General features: G+C 36.1%; 2 protein-coding genes across 2 annotated transcripts in view; both read left to right on the top strand.

Annotated features, from left to right (window-relative positions):
- Nucleotides 1-16,881, top strand: part of LOC140813179 (protein EMSY-LIKE 3-like) — an 80,130-nt gene extending 63,249 nt beyond the window's left edge. The window contains exon 11 of the transcript XR_012113847.1: nucleotides 16,411-16,881. The gene's annotated coding sequence lies outside the window, so the exon portion shown is untranslated. The remainder of the gene's footprint in view (nucleotides 1-16,410) is intronic.
- LOC140813178 (protein EMSY-LIKE 3-like) lies at nucleotides 10,641-16,736 on the top strand. The gene is made up of 10 exons (XM_073171642.1): nucleotides 10,641-10,953; nucleotides 12,955-13,166; nucleotides 13,254-13,363; nucleotides 13,471-13,723; nucleotides 13,813-14,025; nucleotides 14,103-14,171; nucleotides 15,513-15,734; nucleotides 15,806-15,874; nucleotides 15,960-16,023; nucleotides 16,320-16,736. The coding sequence occupies exons 1-10, from the start codon at nucleotides 10,926-10,928 to the stop codon at nucleotides 16,361-16,363; spliced, it is 1,284 nt and encodes a 427-aa protein (XP_073027743.1). The 5' UTR covers nucleotides 10,641-10,925; the 3' UTR covers nucleotides 16,364-16,736.
- Nucleotides 16,882-21,951: the final 5,070 nt, after the last annotated feature.

Here is a 21,951-nt window from a genome sequence, read left to right as displayed (position 1 = left end):
ATAATTCAGAGTCTATTCGAGAATTTTGGGATGAATTGACGATAAGAAATCTCTTAAGTTCAACTCTATTAGATTTGATGGTATATTCTGTCGCAGGGAGGATACTTATTGCAGGAGTAGTCACGCATGCGTTGCTAGATTCAGGAGCTACGCATTCGTTTGTATCTGACTCCTTCGTGAAGCGACTAGGGATCATACCAGTAGCGATGGATTCAGGTTTCAGTGTATCGATCCCATCCGGGGACCAGATGTTCACATCTCGAATAGTGAGAGGATTGGAGCTCAGATTGCAGCAGAAGACAGTACAGGCAGATCTGATAGTACTACCGCTGCCAGAGTTTGATATCATCTGGGGCATGGACTGGCTCTCTTCTCATGGAGCAGTCATAGATTTTCGCCAGAGGACGGTGTCGGTCAGACCTCCCAACGGAAAGCCGTTTGTATTTGAGGCAGCGAGACATCAGCAGTTCCCACACGTCATTTCCTGCATGCGTGCAAGAAAGCTTATTAAGAGAGGCTGCCAGGCGTTCTTAGCCAGCATCGTATCAGTGTCAGAGCCAGTCAGTCAGAAGCTGGAGGATATTGATGTGGTCAGCGAGTTCTCCAGTGTGTTCCCTGTCGATGTTTCAGGCATTCCACCAGACAGGGAGGTGGAGTTCTCTATTGAGCTCATGCCAGGGACGGTGCCGATATCTAAGGCACCCTACCGATTAGCACCCGCAGAAATGAAGGAGCTCAAGGATCAGATTCAGGATCTGTTGGATAAGGGTTTCATTCGTCCTAGTTTTTCTCCTTGGGGCGCACCAGTTCTTTTTGTTAAGAAGAAGGATGGAAGCATGCGTCTGTGCATTGATTACCGAGAGCTGAACAGAGTCACAGTGAAGAATAAGTATCCGGTGCCTAGGATCAAAGACTTGTTTGATCAGCTTCAGGGAGCCTCAGTGTTCTCCAAGATAGACCTTCGATCTGGATATCATCAGCTGAAGGTGAGAGAGTCAGATGTGCACAAGACAGCCTTCCGGACGCGTTATGGGCACTATGAGTTCCTAGTGATGCCTTTTGGCCTGACGAACGCGCCAGCGATCTTCATGGATCTCATGAATCGCGTACCCACTGTGATCGCGAACTTACGAAAATTCTGAACACCCAATGTTTATCCTTCTAGACTCGATTATACGGGCCATGCACCGACACCTCGAGACCCATCCTAGCATTCCATAACATCAATCCCAGTTGTACAAACGTTCCAAAGCAACAACGTTCGCTCTACGACACATACGACCCAATATACGACAAATGACATCAAAATGTTTCCTACGACTTCTAATTAATTCGAGTGCCTATCGACATGAAACGAAACCTCAAAGACACTCTTAACTTCATTACTAACATACCCGTACGCAGCAACAATCGCCCGTCGATCTCCAACGAAGCCTGCTACACTGAGACTTCAAGAATACATCAATATCATAACTTTTCTGAAAACGTAGTTTGAGCAGTCCCACGAAAAACATCATAAATCACTCAATTTTCATCCAAAAATCTCGAATTTTATATCAAATCGAAGGTATCGAAAAGTTCTACAATTTTCTAGTTGAAAGTTTTCTCAAAATCCCGACAGAAAATCGCAGTTTTCATCAGAACAGTAAGTTACGAGATTTCAGATCTAAAAAGTATTTCAAACGCATTCAAACAATTTTCCGCTCAAACGACGAACGTCACACATGAATTTTCACGCATAAAAATACACAACGCATACTATGACAAGATCGATGCAGAAAGAACAGAATATACGTGCCTTTTGATATTTAAAGATACCGTAACGACGACACCGAAGCGGAGACGGAGCGATGCTTGATCCGGGACGAACGTGGCACCGATTTCTTGCAATAAAATTCACTGAAACTTGCTGGAAGTTAAAGGGGAAGGGGACGGCTGCTTCTAGGCTAAGAACCCTAGTTTTTCTTTCTTTTAAAATCTGAAAATGAGAATGTGTGTGTGTGTGTATTGTGTTTTTTACGTTCTAGTGTGTGTAGAGTGTGTGTGTGCGTGTGTTTGGGTAGTTTATGGAATGAAAATTGCTTAATAACCTTTTAACCACTAATAAAATACTAACTTACCAATAACTTTAACAAAATCCTTAATTAAAATAGATACACACAAATTTTAATAAAATTCTCTAATAAGCAACATAATATACAAAATGCTAACTTTAGGAGTTTTAACACTTTAAAATCACTAAATTTAAAAATACTAAAACTTAGTAAATTTATTTAAAATTCCCCAACTCACTTAAACTTAAAATACCGCATTTAATTTGCCAAAATCGTCACCGGGTCTTTTCCTCTATTCCGCCTCGAATGATCGCCTGAAACATGAAACTCGAAAAACCTTTTAACCTGCATCACAATGAACATGATTAATTTAAAATAATGCATTTTTCATAAATTATGCATGGCTAAAACTCCTTTAAAATTAATTAAATGATTTAATAATAAAATGAATGCACGGGTTATACGTGTACTGAATTTGGGCACTACAATATATATTCAAGAAAATAAACATAGTATTTAAATACTTAAATTTGAATCCATGCAAGATGATACAAGAGTTTATTATAAATTAAAATGTTAATTCACTAAAATGTATAATGGGTATTCAAAACCTTAAAGAATTTAAAATACAAGTTTAAATAATAACTTACCATGCAAATGGGTAACAAATTTCGGTCAAGACATTTTAAAAGGTGTAGTAAACCATTCAAGTCAACCTCAATGGCCATTAAGATGAATTCATTCTCTCATTTTAATTCCCAAATTATTAGTAAATTCAAATACAATAATACACCTTAATTATTCCTCAATCCAATATGCTAATAAATAAACGAGTACATGCGGGGAAAAATAAAAATAAGAATCGGCTAGCAAAGCAAGAGGAGCAATTCAAATTTCATTCAATGCCTTCACTTGTAACCTCCCACCTTAATGCACATTATGGTATCTTTAACACCTCTTGTAACCATCACCTCCATTACATACCATTCCTTCATTCCATGTGCTTGAAAATATCAGAAGAAATAGGCTGCTGAAATCGTGAGTTAACAGCAAGAATAAAAGAATAGGAACAGCTACAACAATGTTGAAGAAACAATTCAAATTCTCACTTGTAACTCTCAACTAAATGCATTTCAATACACATTTAACACTCCTATAACACCCATATTTAGTGTCTAGCAAACCCACACTCTCACCATTCAAAAACATCAGAGAAAACAGCAGCTTAGAATCGAGATACAGCAGCTGAAACAAGAAAGAATTCCCAACTCCGACTCTGCCGCTCGTATTCGTCGTATTGATTTGTTTTTGTGTCAAAAAAAATTTTAGGAATGTATATATTGTTTCTTTGCTCTTCATTCAAATCCTATAGATATGTTTAAACCAATATATAAGCAGGATTCAAGCAAGAACACGAAAATGACAGCAAGTATTCTTTTAAAAATTCTGTACAGGCCTCTCGGCCATGCTGATTTTTTTTACTCACGGTTGCTGAGTTTTGATGATTTCAGGATGTTCTTCGTTTTCCAGGCACCCACGGATGTTGCTAGGCATGATCTAGAGTATGTTAGGATGTTAGTGATTTATTGGTTTGAGTCCAAACATTTCAAATAAAAGCATGACAGCAACTATTTCCACAAGCTACAGATTTGGTGCACGTTTTTCTGTCATTTAGTGTTCAATGGGTGTGTTCAAATCTTAGCTGTCCTAGGGGCTGTAGCCGTGGTTAGAACTCTACCTTAACATGTCAAGGACGTGACCAAACCACCCCTTCAAGGATTGGTTCACGGATCCATCGAAATTTCAACAAAACAACACAAGTGCATTTCGGTTTTCTTCATTTTCTGTGAGTGTACACCTTCGGTTTTTGGGTGTTGAATGGATGGTGGTTGGCTTCTAGCCCATAACCATGGTTCATACAAAACTCCATCATGTCTAGATCGAGCCATGGTTGATAAATTGGCCCTTGGAACGAGACAAGACAGTAAAATGGTTCAATACAACACACTACACAGCAAGTGGTGCCTTCGGTTGGTATACTGTGATTGTCCTAGGTGTTTGCTTGGGTTTTGGTTGGCTTTTACCCCTTAGCCATGGTCCAAGCCATGCCTTAGGATGTTAGTAAGAGTCCTTGGGCAGTGATTCAAGCCAATGGTCATTAAATTTCAGAGTTTACACCACAAACACACAAGCTGCTACTGCTGTAATTTGACAGCAACTTTCAGTTTGGTTTTGGTGCTTGTTTGAGTTCTTGGTTGGCTTTTAGCCCATGGCCTTTGACTGGATAGTACCTTAATGAGTTAGAAAAGTCATTTTTTTAGCCGTTTGTTATTCGGTTGAGTTTTGAGGTCGTACGAGAATTTACGGTGCAAGGTGCCAAAATTACTCTCGGAAGAGTGTTTTATGTTTGTGGATTCCCTTCACCAATTTTCGTGTACAGTTGTTCCTATGGTTATTTTCCAGTATATTAGGGGTATTTTAATCATGGTTAAACGTCGGTATAATGTTGGTTCGGTTTGGTACGAAACCATGATTTAAAAATCAAGTTATGGGTTCTAATCGTCTCATTTTTTGTTCTATTGCTAAGTTTTGGTCAAGATGAGATTAATTGCATGTGTCACATATTAGAATTAAGTCGCAGCAACCCTGTGAGCGATCCAACTCATCTGGTAAAAATAAAGTTATAATTATATTACGTGCATAAAATATAAAATGTTTATTTTTGAGATATATGCGATATGTCTTGTGGCCACCTTATGTTTATGGGTTTGGAAGTCGGTTGGCGCAACCGAGGACCTCTCCACCCGGTGACTTACGACCGGTTTATGATTATGTATGGGTACGGATATCCAGTCCAAGGGCTGTGGTGATCTTTACCGCTCAGTATATTGTGGTTTAGTCTGATCAGGCACTCACGTTATGATATGGGCCACTTGCTTAGAAACATTATCTCTACCAGAAAATTATGATATGATATGACAGAGCTCTATTGAGCAAAAATTTTACGTATGATTTTCATATATGCACGTAGTTATAATTATTCATGATACGATTTTCACCGCGCTTTACGATACTATATTTTTACGTTGCTTGCGATTTTATGATATATTTACTTGTTATTCACGATATATACATGTTGAGTCTTTAGACTCACTAGACTTGATTGTTGTATGTACTGATGAGGTCGAGACGGAGGGCGTAGACCAGTGAGCAATCTTGTGGCAGCAGTAGTAAACCCGATGACCTCATGTTTTAGTTTATGCATCTTTTATTATTCAAACTCAGTTTTAATACGTTGGATTATTTTTAAATTGTTGTTCGAAAACAATATTTACTTCCGCTGTTATTTTAAAGTTAAATTTTATTTACATTTTTATTTTATGAATGAGGCAAGTTATATATTTATTTAGAAAATTTTTTATAATTCCGCAAAAATACGAATACGAAATACGGGCCTTTACATGGACGATGATAGATTCCTTCGAGTGGATTCCAGCTGTGCGAGAAGGTAATAAGCCATTTTCCAGCCAAAGGACAGTAATGGACGTTGCATCAGAACATTAAATAGAAAAACGCTTCAGAGGGACAGTCAAAAAGACGAGACACATAGTCCAAGAAGCCGATTCAAATGCAACAGATACAATAAATGAGTCTCACTGTACGTTCACCTTCCTCCTTCTATATAAAGAGAAGAGCGGGAAAGACTCAAATAATTGAGAGAGCACATATACAATACTAGAGAGAAAAGGGCACGCTCAGTTGCTTATCAGCTTTCAGAAGCACTTAAAGCCCAGAGCGAATTATTTATCGTGATATCTGCTTAGTTTAGAAGCCTGTTATCCCTCAGTGTGTGAGAACGTTTCTGTTCAGTTCTCACACACATTCACTCTCAATGCACAAAGACGTAAAACTTGTGTATGTAGTCTTTCTCACATAGACGTTAAATAAGTGTTGACTGAAAGTGTTGTTTTTCAGTTGTAGCTAGGAGTTCAGTTAGACAGTAGATAAGTCCTAGCTGAGTGGGCTTGTACACGTAGTTGTATAAATCAAAGTCTTCTAGTGTATCCTATCCGTGGAGATAGAAGGGTGACATAGGAGCAGTTGAAGTCTCCGAACATCCATAAACATATCTTGTGTATTTAACTGATTATCTATTGCTTTAAAATTTTTTTGATTAGTTAGAGTGTTCGTGTGTTCAGTTGTTACCATAACTGAAATACAAGAATGCAAAAACTAATGTGTGTTCTTTCAGTTAGTCAGTTTACACAAGTTAAAATATTTTCTAACATTCCAGTTTTCTTTACGAAGGATTACTTCGAGTTTCTTCCGCTTGGTTTAAAACCAAATTCGATTTAATTCATCGGTGTTAATATTATTAGAACACGAGCTATTGAAGCTCATTGAAGGTTGTTGCGTGCGAAATGTCTTCGAAGGCGCTAACACACACGATCCATCAATCTTTCACACCATATTATTTGTATTTAACCATTTTTGCATGAAAAACATGATGCACATCTTTTATTTTCGTTTTTTGACATGCCCTGATCAAAAACCTATGTTTATATGATTTAAAACTCATGTATATGATGCATAAAGGGGCTGCCATCCTAGCTCAATAAAAAAGGATGAATTTCACAGGGTTAGGAGCCTAGGAAAGGATGCATAAGAGCTGGACCATAGGTGAGCCAAGGCTTGAACGAGAATTACATGCTTGTGCACTAGGGTTCGGCTAGGAAAAAGCAGGCGGCATGACCAGGGCTCAGGATGGACGTGGTTAGGTGTGAGGGCTAGGACTCATGCACAGCTGCTAGGGAAGAGTCCATGCACAATAGGAATCTACCCATGAAAACTGAGGCAGCAGCTGTGCAAAGGGGGGTCACAGCTTGGCCGAGGGGTCAGGCTTGGTCTGAGGGTGGTCCCGTTAAGGTCATGAGAGTTCGGACTCGGGTGAGGAGCCCTCGTCGAGTTGGATTTTTATATTGCATGTCTCGGTTGCGGCTCATGCTGGAACTGTGGCGTGGGCTAGGGGCTGGGTAAATGGGATAGGACTGGTCAGTAGGGTCCTTAGGTTGTCTAGTCAGGGGTTGGCTCGAGGTGGCTCCGGTGTGATTCGAAGAAATCGCTAGATGGCTCGAGGGGAAATAAACCAGGGTTCGATTTTTGAGTTAAATGGTTGAGGGGTCGAACCATGGTCCACGGGATTGATTCATGGTTCACGACGGTAATTTAAGTATGAAAAGTTCATTATAAAAGTTTGGGATTAAAATATTAAAGTTTGAATTAATTTGAGAATTAAATGCTTTACGAATAAACATGTAGAAAATTAAATCGAAAGCCTCGAACTTAAGCTAAAAAAAATGTGAGAAATTTAATTTAAGTTTAAATAATTATTTGAGATGGTCTATAGTCAATGAAAGTAAGAAAAAGTCAAAATCGAGAAATTCTAAGTCTATGGGTAAAACAGTCATTTTACACCTAAAAAATGATAGATGTCCTGGCAATGCCTTGAATGCTGTAATATATGTTAAAATGTTTATTTTTAATGTTTATAAAATTATATGATGAAAATTTAATGTTGAAAGACATGTTGCATGCTTGGTTTTAAAAGAAAAATTATTTATATATGCATGAATTTTTATAAGTGATGAAAATATGAAAAGTTGAAGGAGGTGAAGTGAATGTGACTAATAAGATGATATGATTGGAGATATTGTGAGGGAAAAGGACCCATAGGGAGCCGTTTACGGGAGAAGGCCCTAGAGGGAGCCCGACGATCATATTTCCGTCGACATGATATGATAATATGTAAGGCCAAGGCTCAGTTGATAGGTGACAGTGTCGCTTATGTCCCCATCGCCCAATACTGTGGTTACATGTAGATGGATCTATCGACCTTCAGCTGATACGAAAGTCACAATTAACGATCTGAATTCAATAAAAGGAAAACATATATGTATATGATGAAAGAAAAAATATTTAAGTTTATGCATGGTCATGAAAAGCTATTTTAAGTAAAAGTATTTTCACTTTTGCATGTGATTGTATATATATTACTTGTTATCATGATTAAAGTTTACTGAGTCAATAGACTCACTAGGTGTGATTGATGCAGGTGAGCATTGATGTTAATGAGGACATGATGGTCAATTCATGGAATGAATTGTCAGAAACTTGAAGTGCAACTTCCTACTCTTTATCCATTTTTTGCAAGTCTATGTTTATCTCAAATGTTCTGAGCGAGCTGATCAAATCTTCCAGGTTAAGTTAGAAGTATCCTTAGACTCGTCAATAGCAAAGATTTTGATGTTGAAGCGTTCTGGAAGGGATCTCAGGACTTTGTTAACCAGTCTTTCATTCGACATAGGATCACTGAGACTAAAAGCTTCATTTGCAATATCATGTAATCTTCGATCATATGCAACAATAGTCTCGTTCTCCTCCATTCTCAAGATTTCAACTTTGGAGGTTAGCATCATGAGTTTGGTTCTGCATATACTCTCAAAGCCTTCACAGTGCTTCTTAAGGATGTCTCATGCTTCTTTGGCAGAGACACATTTGGTGATAAAGCTGAACATGTTGACATCAACAGAGGTGAAAATAGCATTAAGCGCCATCGAGGTAAAATTTGAGGTTTGGACTTCATCAATTGTCCATGCACTCTCTGGTTTTATAAGGCTGTTTCTGTCAATATCAACAGATTTAGGAGAGGCCCAACCATCCAAAACTCGTTGTCACACACTTTTTTCCATGGATTTGATGATGAAAGGAAACCAAGGTCTCTGAATATCCTCAAGCAACTTGGGGCTGATCACACTTGATGATCTAAGAGACAACAATCAAGAACCCAACACACGATAAGCAAGAAAAGAAAATAACTCTCAAAACACTATTTACGTGGTTCGGTCATTAATCGACCTACATCCACAAGAGGAGCTTATCTTTTATTGATCAACAATCTGAGTTTGAATTACAAAGAAAACAACAAGCACTCCTACAGAATTCACTCTCATGCACTCTCCCTTTCCAGAACACATGCACTGAATTCTCTCATGGTTTACTTCTATATCTTCGGAGATGACCGAATGAATCTCTTCTTTTGAATGCCTTATCTTCAAGACTCCTTGTTTCTATTGGTATGGGCATAACTCTTTTATTCAGTTATCCTTTTTGTTACAACAGAAGTCTTCATTCATCGTTGCTTTCTCGATCCCTCAGCTTTGAAGTAGTTATCTTTGCCAAGTCACTCATTAAGTGCTGACTAAGTTGGTTGAGATGGCACATTGAATCCACATATGAAAACCCTAATCTTGACTTTCCAAATGACATAGTTGGATCCATATAGAATCGATGGTCGAAAAGCAGATTTAGCTGACAACACATCCATTGCACTTTCGTCTGTATAAACAAAAAATAACCAAAATCAATCACTTAGTATATCAAGAGTTTTATCAGATATCACTTGAAATGGGGTTGTTTAACATAGAAGTGCAGCAACGATAAACTGCGTGTATCAAATTATAGTGTTGTGTGTCGTTGTTGTCAACACCGTTCACAACATGTAGCGGAATAAATTATTTAATGCTCATGTAAACTTTAATAACGAGGATAAGACAAATTAAATTATGTACAAGTATTTGCCACATGGAAAAAATTATCACTAAAAACTTGTAAATTGTTTACAAAAATCAATACTAATGACAAGTATAAAAACTACATTCTTTGACTATCCAAGGAAATAAATTACATCTAAAACCAATTAATAAAACCACATATGCAAATCTTATGTCACATAAAATAAAGACCACCGAGACTCTTCAAGCAACACTCCACACGATTGTTGTCCTTCGAGTGTCCTCAACATGGATCAGCAACATAGCAAAGTGGTCACTCGATCACACAAAAATTTCTCATCAAAATAAGCCTGACTCTCATTTTTTTTCTTCTATGCAAGAACACCCTTCTGTGCGTCCCTCAAGCTCTCTATATGTATCCTTTGTTTGACTTCCTCCACATTCTATACAAGAGTCCCATAATATATAGAACCCTCAAAGTTTTGTTAGAAATGAACTCTTTTAAACAAAGATAACACATATTAGAGATAAATACTAAATTAAAAACAAATTCTTTAATTTTCAGAGATGAATGAAGCAAAATCTTATAATATAGAAATGCAAAACTTTACATAGATACTATCAATATCAAAAAAATAATTACAAAATAATATTCTTTTCAACACCAATAGACCCTTCATCGCGATTCATCGGAGACTGAAGTAATTTTCTCCTGATAAATTTTTTATGTCAAATTTTGTCGTCATTCTTTAATCGAACCTTGTCTCTTGATACTGTTGAGTAACTCATCTGCACGAATTCTCAACAAATAACATTGCAATTTAAATGTTAAGAAAATATAAAATACAATTAATAATTGGAAGGAGAAAATAGTGTGTATTTAAAATTAAAAGCATAGTTAATATATAAAAGGAAATTTTGGAATTATTATAAAAGCAACTTTTTAAGTCATTATCACTTAAAAGGTAAACTTATAATTAATAACAATCCATCTCCCCATTCTTTCTAATTCGCACGTGCGAACAAGCGTGGACTCAAACCCCACAATTCTGAACCTAATTTCATTGACCAATTTCACGTCCGGGTGCGTACTCTTGCGCACACTCGAAAGCTCGCAAAATCATACAAAATCGAATCTAAGCTTCTCGTATTATGCTCGTTTCGTTGTGTTAACTTGGTAAAGTTGCGATCTTTAGTAGGATTTTCTGCGAGTTTCTGTAGTTTCGAAGTTGAATTCTAGGGTTTCGTTATTTTGAGCTGCGACGTATTTCGATTCGGTGTGCAAAAGCAAAAGCTGTCTATGGACTACGAGCCGTACGACAGCAGTGGTGCGTAATTCTCTCTGAAGTGCATGAAATTTCGGTTTCTGCCAGTAAATTGTATTTATATCGATTTGCGTAGTTTATTGATGTTGGGATTTGAAAAGTTTGGATTAGGTTTTGTGAAAGTTATGTGCATTGTTGTCTTGATGAGGGTTTATTTAACTATGTTTGTTATGACAGTTCAATTAGGGGTTCAGGTATCAAGTATTGAGTGTTTCTTCGAAAAATAGAAATTTTACTTTCTTTTCCACTTCAGAATTTCATGAGATGCTCAGATATCTAACTGGAAATTGGAAAATGTCACCAGGGGTCTTTGATTAAAGCAGGCATTTTTTCTTTATCTTTTTGGGCGGTTTAGCAAATTATTTGTTACAATGTTATTTGATAATTCTTTGTTGATTTCCTTTTGTAAAACTTTCTGGATTCTCGTTAAAGTTTGGTTATTTTGGTTGGTTCGCGTGTCAGGGAAATGTATAGTACAGTGTGAGAGTCTGTTTGTTTCAAACTTGATAGGTATGTCAAATAATTTCTGAAACTTTTAGAGAAATTTAATGATAAATGAGAAAATAAGATTAGCACATAGTTTTCCAATTTAGCGGTCATTGAATTAAAAAATTGTAAAAGATGTTGCGGTTTTTCATGATGTGGCTGTGGGAAGAAAAGTAGTAATAAGTTTAGATTAATTGATTTTGTCTCAGAAAAGATATGGTTTGATCCCATGTGTCACTTCATTGTACCATATGTTTCATTAAAAGTCTCTGCTTTGCAATTGGTGTTTGTTTGAGACTTTATGTGCCACCAAAATATTGTCGTAGTACTTGGATACTTTGCAGAATGAATTATGCTAACAATGATATTAAGGATCAGCCTTCTAATGAGAATAAACAAAAAAGAGTTTTTATGATTGAATCCAATTAGTGTACATGTGCAAATTTGCTAATCTTTGTCAAAATAAAGCACAAGTAGATTAGGTTTTATTAGTGCTTGTTATTTGGGGAGTAGTGGGACTATGGTCGTATGCACACATGTTAAGTTTTAGGTTATTATTATACCACATTTGACTCATGAATGTGAACTTTGAATTGTTTGGAAACTGTTTGATCATTTTTTTCCCAATTTGCAGTGTCTGATCCTTTTCGTTCTGGTCAATCAGTTTAGACCACACTGTTACAGTGAGAAAGCTAGAATAAGTCATCCACGTACATTATTGTAACCAATTTCAAAATATATGCATATTCATTTTCACACTTAATTGTTCCACATTGTCTTGTGTTTCATTGGATGCATTCCATTGGTTGACCAAAGTCATCATTTGTGGTATTTACTATAACCGTTGTTGACTTGCATTGTGCTGATGGATATTTGATCCCATGTAGTCGCATGCATAATAAAGAGATCCTATGTTTTACATCTTTGAAACAGGTGCAAACTTAAGTTATGATGCAGCCAATCCTTTGCTTATTCTGAGTTTTCTGTTCCATGCCATTACTGTAATTTTGGAAAAAATAGTCTCTTTTGATGGCAATAACTTGGATACCTGGTGTTTGTTTAGTTTTCAAATCTTGTTATAGTGTGCTGTACTTTCTTTGCAGTCTGGCACTGATTTAGGTTAGATAAGCTGATGTCCTGATCCTTGTTAAGTTGGTTTTGTCCCCTTATATTATGTATGTTTGAATTTAGTTATTATTTGAGGAAATATTGTACTGGATCACCTTACACATTCACTTATAAGCATATGCCAAGACTACAATATTGCGCTGATTTGGGAAGGTAAGTTTAGTGTAAGAATTGGGGTATTTGAGAGAATCACAGGTTACTATATTAGTAGATTTTAGATGAGCAACCTAAGTCTAGGATAATAAATTCTTCTATTAAACTATTTATATGCCGACCCATGTTCAGATTACATGTTTGTTTTTCCACTTGCCATGGGAATTTTTATCATTTCATTCTTTGTACCTTGTTTGGCAAAACAATTGATTTTTTCCCGTTTTGTCGCTGTTGCAGGAACTGATGATGATTTTCCTCCACCACATCAAAATAGAATGTCACGAGGTGGCCGCATTTCCGGTAATGGAAGACCAGCTGCCTTTGGTTCAATGCCGTACCCCAGGGTGTATGAGGAGACTGATATGGAAGCTAAAATTCATCAGCTCGAGCAAGAAGCATACGTTTCAATTCTAAGAGCCTTTAAAGCTCAAGCTGATGCCATTAGTTGGGTAATTTTTATGGCATGCATTATGTAAATTTTGGCATGAAATTTTTATAAGATATGACTGAATCTTGATTTCATTTAATTTCTTCAGGAGAAGGAAGGTTTAATTACCGAGCTCAGAAGAGAATTGAGATTATCAAATGAAGAACACAGGGATCTTCTTAGTAGGGTTAATGCAGATGAAACAATCCGAAGAATAAGGTTTGTGCAAGCTTTGTCCTTTTATGGGAACCATACCCTGTTTTCAAGCTTATATAAAACTCGTGTTTTTCCACGTTTTCCTACAACAATCGCGGGAATAAAATCAGGGAGTGGAGACAGTCTGGTGGGCTTCAACCAGCCATGCGAGGTGCCAGTCAAGCTGTCCATGATCCAATACCCAGTCCTTCCATCTCAGCTTCTCGTAAAAAACAGAAGATAGCTCCTTCACTAACTTCTCAGTCCTTTGGTGCGCCATCTCCTGCTTTCCACCCACAGGTGATGGCTACAAACAACCAGCCGTCTTCATCAGCTGCAAAGCGTGCAACCACGATGGGTGCAAAAGGCAAAAAGCATAAATCTGTGAGTTTAAGGTTCATTATTTACTCAGTTTAATTCTGCTGCACATCTACTTATACTTATTTTTAGTTACAATTTGTTTTATGGGTCAGGTACCGGCCGGGGCATCGTCAATGAAAATGCAGTATCCCTTTGGTCCAGCTGGAAGAGGTAAATTTGGTAACCGCATGTCATCTGGTGGCCTTACAAATGAGCCCGCAGAAGGTGCTTCATTTGATCCATTGATTGGAAGGAAAGTCAGAACCAGATGGCCTGACGATAATAGTTTCTATGAAGCTGTGATAACTAATTATGATCCGGAACTGGTAAATGTACAAATTTTGTGGTTTGACGACTTAATTATGCTCAGTTTATGCGTAACTTTGTCTGTATGGTTTTCCAGGAGAGACATGCCCTTGTGTATGATATAGGCACTTCATATGAAACATGGGAATGGGTCAACCTGTCAGAGGTAGATACACACTCTTTTCTCCTGTTATATATCATATAAAAATAGCATCTATGGGATTGTTTATCCATTTCACTATTTCTTTGCTATGGATGTGTTGTGTGTTAACACAAAATATCGATGAATTCAGTGCCTATATTTTAGCAATCGGTGGGTGTGTTCACGAATGCTTCATTAGTTTCCATTGTTTTTCTATTATTTCTATTAAAACAATATTCTCTATTCGATCATAATATTGGTGAAGAAAAGACTACTCGAGAATAGGCAGAATTAGTGCAAATGATCAAACATGTGGAACCTTAGCTTTGCATTAATCTTTTATTGATCTTCTAATGGTTAGATTCTGAGCATGGAATCATAAATTTTTGGGTTGCCTTTTTGGTCATGTCTTTTAATTGAATCATGACTGAGTACATTTTGAGTTTCACTTGTTGGTATTTTGGCATTTTTGGATGAAAAAGCTTTGCTACAGTATTTTTTTTTTAAAAGGTGCCTTTGTTAAGACATGTGGTGTTTGGTTAGTTTTTTACTATTTAAATTGTAGTTAAAAAGCTTAGAATTGAGGTTTGCAACAGGGGTTTATGGTCTGAATTTGTTCATGTCATTACCGGTGAGACCATTAGATTTTTCTAGTCATTGGTTTCTCCTTTTCCTCGGGAATCATGCTAAATTTTGTATTTTTGTGATGATATCTTTTGCTAATGTTAAAATAATTTTTTACACCATATATTTTTTTCATTCCAATGAATTGCCATCTTATCTGGGTTGGCGTTGCTTGCATTATTGTGAAAGCACTATAATTTCATGGAAAATAATGAGGTGGGCATACTTTTAGTGAGCCACCAATGGAGTATTATCGGGCACTACGTAATGCCAAAGATTTTATGTTTTCAAGTGCGTACGCGCCTCCAATTTTTAATGTGCATTTCTTTGTAAATTGGCTTTACATTGAAACACATGTTCTCATTTTGTAGTTACTGATATTTGTCTTTGCATTGCAACCAATGGTCTTGGCTTAAGCATTTGTAGGAAGGACTTGAAATGTTATAGGATGCTTAGGGATGTCTTGGCATAAGGTAAATTTTATGTTTGATATGGACCCTAACTGACCGCATGATCCCAATATGAGTTGCAACAAAATGGAAAAATAAAAATGGAAGCCTAGCCGTGTACTGGTATGCAATCTCTACAGGACATGGGATAAGTTTCCTTTTCGCGTAGTAGTGGCAGCACCATGGAACAAAAAACAGTGAAAGAATTCCCTGGAATTCGTGTATGAAACTAAAATGTTCAATTGTGAAATACAAAGATATCTTTCTTATTTTGGTTGTTTTTGGTATGAAGATTTCTCCTGAAGATATACAATGGGATGAAGGTTATGGCGAACCGGGCCATGGGTTGGAACGGCCTGTTGGGAGAGAGAATGTTCCAGGTGCAGGAAGAGGACGAGGAAGAGGGCTAACTAAAAGTCAATCCAGAAAGGACTTTCCACCGTCGCAGAATGGCGTCGGAAAGAAGGCACCAGATGATATACAGTTGCTTCAAACTGATACTCTAATTAAGGAGGTACAAAACAGTTTCTCACAGTGCACGTGTAAGATGCCATGTGCTATCAATTGATTGTTGATATTTGACAGGTGGAGAGGGTTTTTGGTGCTAGTCACCCAGACCCTTTGGAGATGGAGAAAGCAATGAAAGTGTTGAAGGTTAGACAGAGCACCAACATCAACTATTTTTTTTCTTAAATTTGAACTTTTGTTTAGATTGGCTCATCAATGTTTATCTTATCAGGAGCATGAACAGGCACTAACTGACGCCATTTCGAAGCTTGCTGACATATCTGACAATGAAACTGGTATATATTTTTTTTTTTTGTGTTGGCCCTATGTTGTTTCTGGTTTTATCATTGACAATATGTTAATTTTTCCCTTGGAGTTATATACCACACTTGTTTTCTGCTGTTTCACTGCTAAATTGAATGGTGTGCTTTTCCCTTGGAGATCATCTTATCGTAACTACTCTCTCATAAAAGCTCTATAACTCAATACTCCTCTAGTGGTATTTCTTTTGTGAAGACTTATTCATGATCTTGGTTCTCATGAAAACTTCCTGGATGAGTATCCACTTCTCTTTTGGTAATTCTTGTGACAGACGAGGGTCGCCACTTTTTACACGGGCAAGCAAAGAGAGACTAGCAAGACTGAAGTAGTGATATATTTTGGATGAAAATTGAATGGGGAAGGAGTCAGAGTTTGCATGTGGGATGGTGCGGAAAAGGATGTTACTTGAATCGAACAATGACTTCATTCATGTCAAGAAACCGCATATAGAAAGAGAAGCAATTCGTTTTGCTTTATCTGAGTTATAGTCGATATGGTAATATCCAGATTTGAGTAAATGGGAATTTCATGGATTGTTTCAACTCTGTTGTATAATTCTATATCTTAGTTACCTTTCCTTGTACTTGGATTCTTATAGTCTACTAATTTAGCACAGGCTCAGCCGTAGTTGGGTGGCTTTTACAATTTTTCGCCTTTATAAACAAACAGGTTAGTGCTCTTGTGTAAATTGTGTGTTCATTTAATTTTTCTCCGTAAATTTTTTTGGGTGTAATTTCTTGTGGATATTATTATATGTTTTAAGGTTTTTCTTATGCTTTTTTGTTATCAATGCCAAAAGCTGTAAAATAAAAGATAGCTTCTTGGTTTATTTACACTCCTTATGGAGCTGTATGATATTTGAATTTCAGTTGTTAAAACTGCACGAGTAATTTATATGAAAGGGCGATAATTAAAATAATAAAAAAATCTGTGACATAATAAGAGATATAGTGTGATTTTTTTTTTTATTTCTATAATAAGAAAATAGTCATACAAAAATAGTTACTGATTCTCAATAACATGATAAGAGATATAAGTTAGATTTTTTTATTTGAGACAGATGATTGATCGATATATTAAGTTCCCACGGTTAAAATTTATATATATTTTTGGTAAATATAGCGGTGGAATATTGGGAGATAAATGACATTTATTGAAATCATATCAATTTTTTTTAGTGAATCACGTAATTTTAAAAAAAATGACACGATGCGATGTTAAATGTGAACATTGACGATGCTATTGTTTTCTCAGAAACGAGACAAAAAAGTTATTGTAATAATAATAAAAAATAAATTTTACTGCATAATCCGGCATCCAACTCAAAATTTCACTCAGCATTGAATTTGAGTTAATCGAAGATGTGAACGATTACAATGTTATACAGCGTTTCACAAATTTCTCTTAACTATTTTTTTTCCTAAAAAAATTATCTTAAAAGAATTTTAAAAAAAAAAATCATCGTTAAATTGGGTCACTCTGACACCCGAATTTCTCCTCAGCTCGTGCTCCCTCCCCTGGCTCCCCATATTTCTCATTTCGCTACAGTAATAATTTAGAAAAAAACACAATTAGCTATATAAAAAAGGCAAAAACTTGTGTGAGACGGTCTTACGGGCTGTATTTGTGAGACGGATCTCTTATTTGAGTTACCTATGAAAAAGTATACTTTTTATGCTAAGAGTATTACTTTTTATTGTGAATATGAGTAGTGACCCGTCTCACATTTTATGATCCGTGAGACGATCTCACACGAGACCCTTTCTATAAAAGGATAGACTTTGAGAATTTAGAAAAAAAACAATTATGAATATGAATATATATATATATATATATATAGACACACACTGACACACACAACAGAACTCAATGAAGACATTAAATTTTTTTTTATTGTCAGTCAGTATTCTGGTAATTTTTTTTTTATCTTGTGAATGATGCTAAAGCCATCCAACTTTTTCATGTCTTTTGCTGCCTCTGCAACAACTTTGACATCATCTGTGATTGTTTCTCGTGTAAAAATGCCCACATTAGCAAGCCTCCACAAATCCAATAGAGAAGCTTGTTATTTCTGCTCAGCTGAGAATTTTTTTACAAAAGAGACTCTTCTCTATGCAAGATTCAAGATTTCACTGAAGATATACTTGAATGGAAATATCCTAGTTTGCAGAACCCGAGTCGATCGCTGTGAAAAATGAAGAAAATTTAGTCAGTTAATCATAAAAAAAATTGTTATATCTTAGCTTTTGTCAAGTTTTTGGACACACAAATCCAATAGACAATGCAGTTTTTAATTGTTTGTAGTGTTTTAAAAAAATGTGCGCACATCGGAAAAAAATCTATCCAATTATATCTCTTTATGAATTAGTAACCAAATAAAATATCGATAACAAGGTAGGAAATAAGAACGGTTGGATCTCGATTTTTTCGTGACCAAAACGCAGTGGAAGTTTCAAGAGGCGATAAGTTCTGCCAAAAAAATAATAATCATGATAAAAAAAAACCACAATATATTCTCTAAACCAAAAGTAGAAATTCTATTTTAAAGAAATAAAACATCATTTCAGATTTAACATTCAAACCTTAACGAAAGAATTGCAACGGCCTAAATTATTCCTTCTTAAATTTGATGCCTCGGAATTATTAGGCAAATAACAAATAAATTTCTACGCAAACTCAGACCTGTTAATTTCATAAGAAAGCAATCTCTGTTACTTTGTGCGCCATCTTGATGTTGGATATCGGTTTTCTCGTGCTCAAAACGCAACGAAAGTTTAAAATTTTTTATTTTGTTTTGACAATCAAAATATTTTTGTTTGAACACTCTTATGGTTTTATGATTAAATATTCATAAGGCGTTAAAATTTTATACATTTGGTGAAAATTCACACGGCTCCAACTATTCCGGGGTTAGCGAATACCTCTTGATGAATTCCCTACGAACTTTCTTCAAATCTCGTTTCTTTAATCCTCCTATCAAGTCCACGACTAGATCGTTTGTTCATCTTCCAAATTGCATTAAAAATTTAGAAGATGTTTTTCGTTGGAGATTAAAATTAAAGGCGGTACAAAAAACTCCTAAAATTCTAGGAGTGGATGCCGAAATTTGAGAGGAGATGTGAGATGGATTTTCGAAATTATGGTGGTGGTATGGTGGCTAGGTTTAAATCTCCTACTTAAATAAAGTCTCCATGACCTAATTATCATAAATAATACATGGACCTCTTAATTAACATTAATGAGCTTTATTAATTAATTTGACTAGTCCAACTAGTTTAATTAATTAATCAAAGTCCATTAAAAATTTTAATTATTTAGTATGTTGAACTTATACTCCTACAATCTCATTAAACTTACTTCCCACCATATTTAATTTAATATTTAATAAACTAAACATTTGAGTCTAATAAATTAAATTCATAAATTCAACATTTGAATTTAATATTTAAATTATAAATTCAACTCCTTGAATTTATCATCTCCAAAATTTAATATTTAATAAACTCAACTTTTGAGTTTAACAAATTAAATTCTCAAATTTTATAAATTCAACTCTTTGAATTTATTCTCTCCAAATTTCATAAATTCAACTTCTTGAATTTACTATCTCATAAATTCAATTCCTTGAATTTATTTTCTCAAAATTTAATTATCCTAAATTCAACTCATTTAATTTACTATATCATAATATAAATTCAACTCCTTGAATTCATTCTCTCAACGCGAACAAATGATCCAGTGCTTGTGTGACCCTCAATGATTCAGGGATACAGCTAGCCGTGAGTTCATAACTCTTTGTAATTCAGGATATAATCTTTTATTCGGGCTTATCTTAATTGCCCCATTATATGTAACAATAATTGATCATGAGAATGTCAGAAATCATATTTCTAATTAAAGCCATCGAATCATGGTAAAAGCGTCTAGTAGCATCGTCTCATGATTCCCTAGGTATCACTGATAGTGCCTGCGAGAACCAGTCGACTATGATTAATGTACAGTATGGTCCCTTCATCTCATATATCTCGATCGGATCTGCAACCATTCGTTCATCGAGGGTTGCATAATAATTCGATAACTATGTGATAGTATAAATAGTGGCATCGCATATACTATTGGAGAACTCATTCTCTAACGTATATCTCATACTCTGGCCAGAGATTTCATGCATTATTATTTCATCAGATCACATAAGATATACACACTCGTATGTGAGCGGTGAATCCCCGAATACAATGCATTGTCTCTTATATGTGTCGTAACTGTACTCAACCTTGCCACCTGATGATTCTCCTAAAGCCGGTAAATGAGTCAAAGCACATCCCTAGCATATAGAGCTTCAGTGTTGTCCCAGGTCGTAAGGAGTAGTGGTGTACAATCAATACCACGGACTTATCCTCTCGATGAGTGAAAACCACTTGGAAAGTCCGAGGAAGGGTTGTTCGGTATAATCATCATATGACTACCCATCTGTATGTTTGGACATCTCTATGCCCTTATCAAGAAATGCAGTACACAACATCACAGATGCTAGTCTCGAGCTCAAGCGACATTTATCCATGTTTTAGGTGGCTGAATCGACTAGGAACGAATTTAGATTATACAGTGTTTACAAATGAGTTTCAACATCGAATTACGATTCATTTGTATTAAAGTATAATCAAGGACTTTATCTATGCTGTTTACATGGGTATACAGATAAAGTAAAATAAGACCATAAAAAGTTAAATTATACTAAAATAAAGATTGTTTATTACACTTGAGTCAATAAATTCTCTAGACAACCGTTGGCTTGCAGGGCATCTGCTCTAACAATCTCCCTCACTTGCCCTAGAGCCAACTACCCTTAACTTTAATCTCATTGTTTCGCGATGCTTTTCAAACAATGGTCCTGGCACGGGCTTTGTAAGTGGATCATCAACATTATCTGCAGAGGGGACTCTTTCGACTGATATATCTCTTCTTCCCAAAATCTCCCGGATGATGTGGAACTTCCTCAGTACATGTTTGGATCGTTGATGAGACCTTGGTTTCTTTGCTTGCCAACGGCCCTAGTGTTGTCGTAGTACACCGGGACTGGATCAACTCCATTAGGAATAACGTCCAACTCTTGGGAAAAATTTCTCATCCAAACTACCTCTTTGGCTGCAGCAGATGCAACAATGTATTCAGCTTCAGTGGTGGAATCCGTAACGGTGTTTTCCAAGAGACAGCCGCACCATTAAGCATGAATACAAAACCAGAGGTCGATTTCGAATCATCTACGTCACATTGGAAGCTAGAATTAGTGTAGCCTTCCAATTGCAATTCTCCAACCCCATATACCATGAACAAGTTCTTAGCCCTTATCAAGTACTTAAGAATATCTTTCACGACCTTCCCATGTATTGGACCAGGGTTCGCCTGATATTTGCTTGTAACACTCAGAGCGTAAGCAACATCAGGACGTGTCGATATCATATCATCCATGATACTACCAATGGCTGACGCATATGGAATATGTGTCATCATCTATATATCTTCATCAGTTTTGGGACACATAGATTTAGATAGAGTAACACCATGACACATTGGTAAGTATCCTCTCTTGGACTCTTCCATCGAGAATCGCTTCAGAATGGTATCGATATAAGTGGCTTGGGTGAGCCCTAGCATCCTTTTTTATCTATCTTTATAGATTTGTATTTCCAATACATAGGATGCTTCACTCATGTCTTTCATGGAGAATTTACTTGCTAACCATACTTTAGTTGATTGCAGTAATCATACATAATTCTCAATGAGTAGGATGTCATCAACATGAAGTACTAGGAATGTCACTGCACTCCCACTAACTTTCTTGTACACGCATGGTTCCTCAAGATTATTAGCAAAACCAAAATCTTTGATAGTGCTATCAAATC

Source organism: Primulina eburnea, chromosome 14, assembly GCF_022965805.1.
Source record: "Primulina eburnea isolate SZY01 chromosome 14, ASM2296580v1, whole genome shotgun sequence".
NCBI lineage: Eukaryota > Viridiplantae > Streptophyta > Magnoliopsida > Lamiales > Gesneriaceae > Primulina > Primulina eburnea.
Note: the sequence above shows the minus strand (reverse complement) of the source record. Positions and strands in the feature narration are given on the sequence as shown.

Coding starts and splice junctions, on each gene's coding strand:
- LOC140813178 (XM_073171642.1), top strand. CDS start 10,926: ATGGACTACGAGCCGTACGACAGCAGTG. Junction 13,364..13,470: donor GAAACAATCCGAAGAATAAG/GTTTGTGCAAGC, acceptor GAATAAAATCAG/GGAGTGGAGACAGTCTGGTG. Junction 13,724..13,812: donor AAGGCAAAAAGCATAAATCT/GTGAGTTTAAGG, acceptor TTTATGGGTCAG/GTACCGGCCGGGGCATCGTC.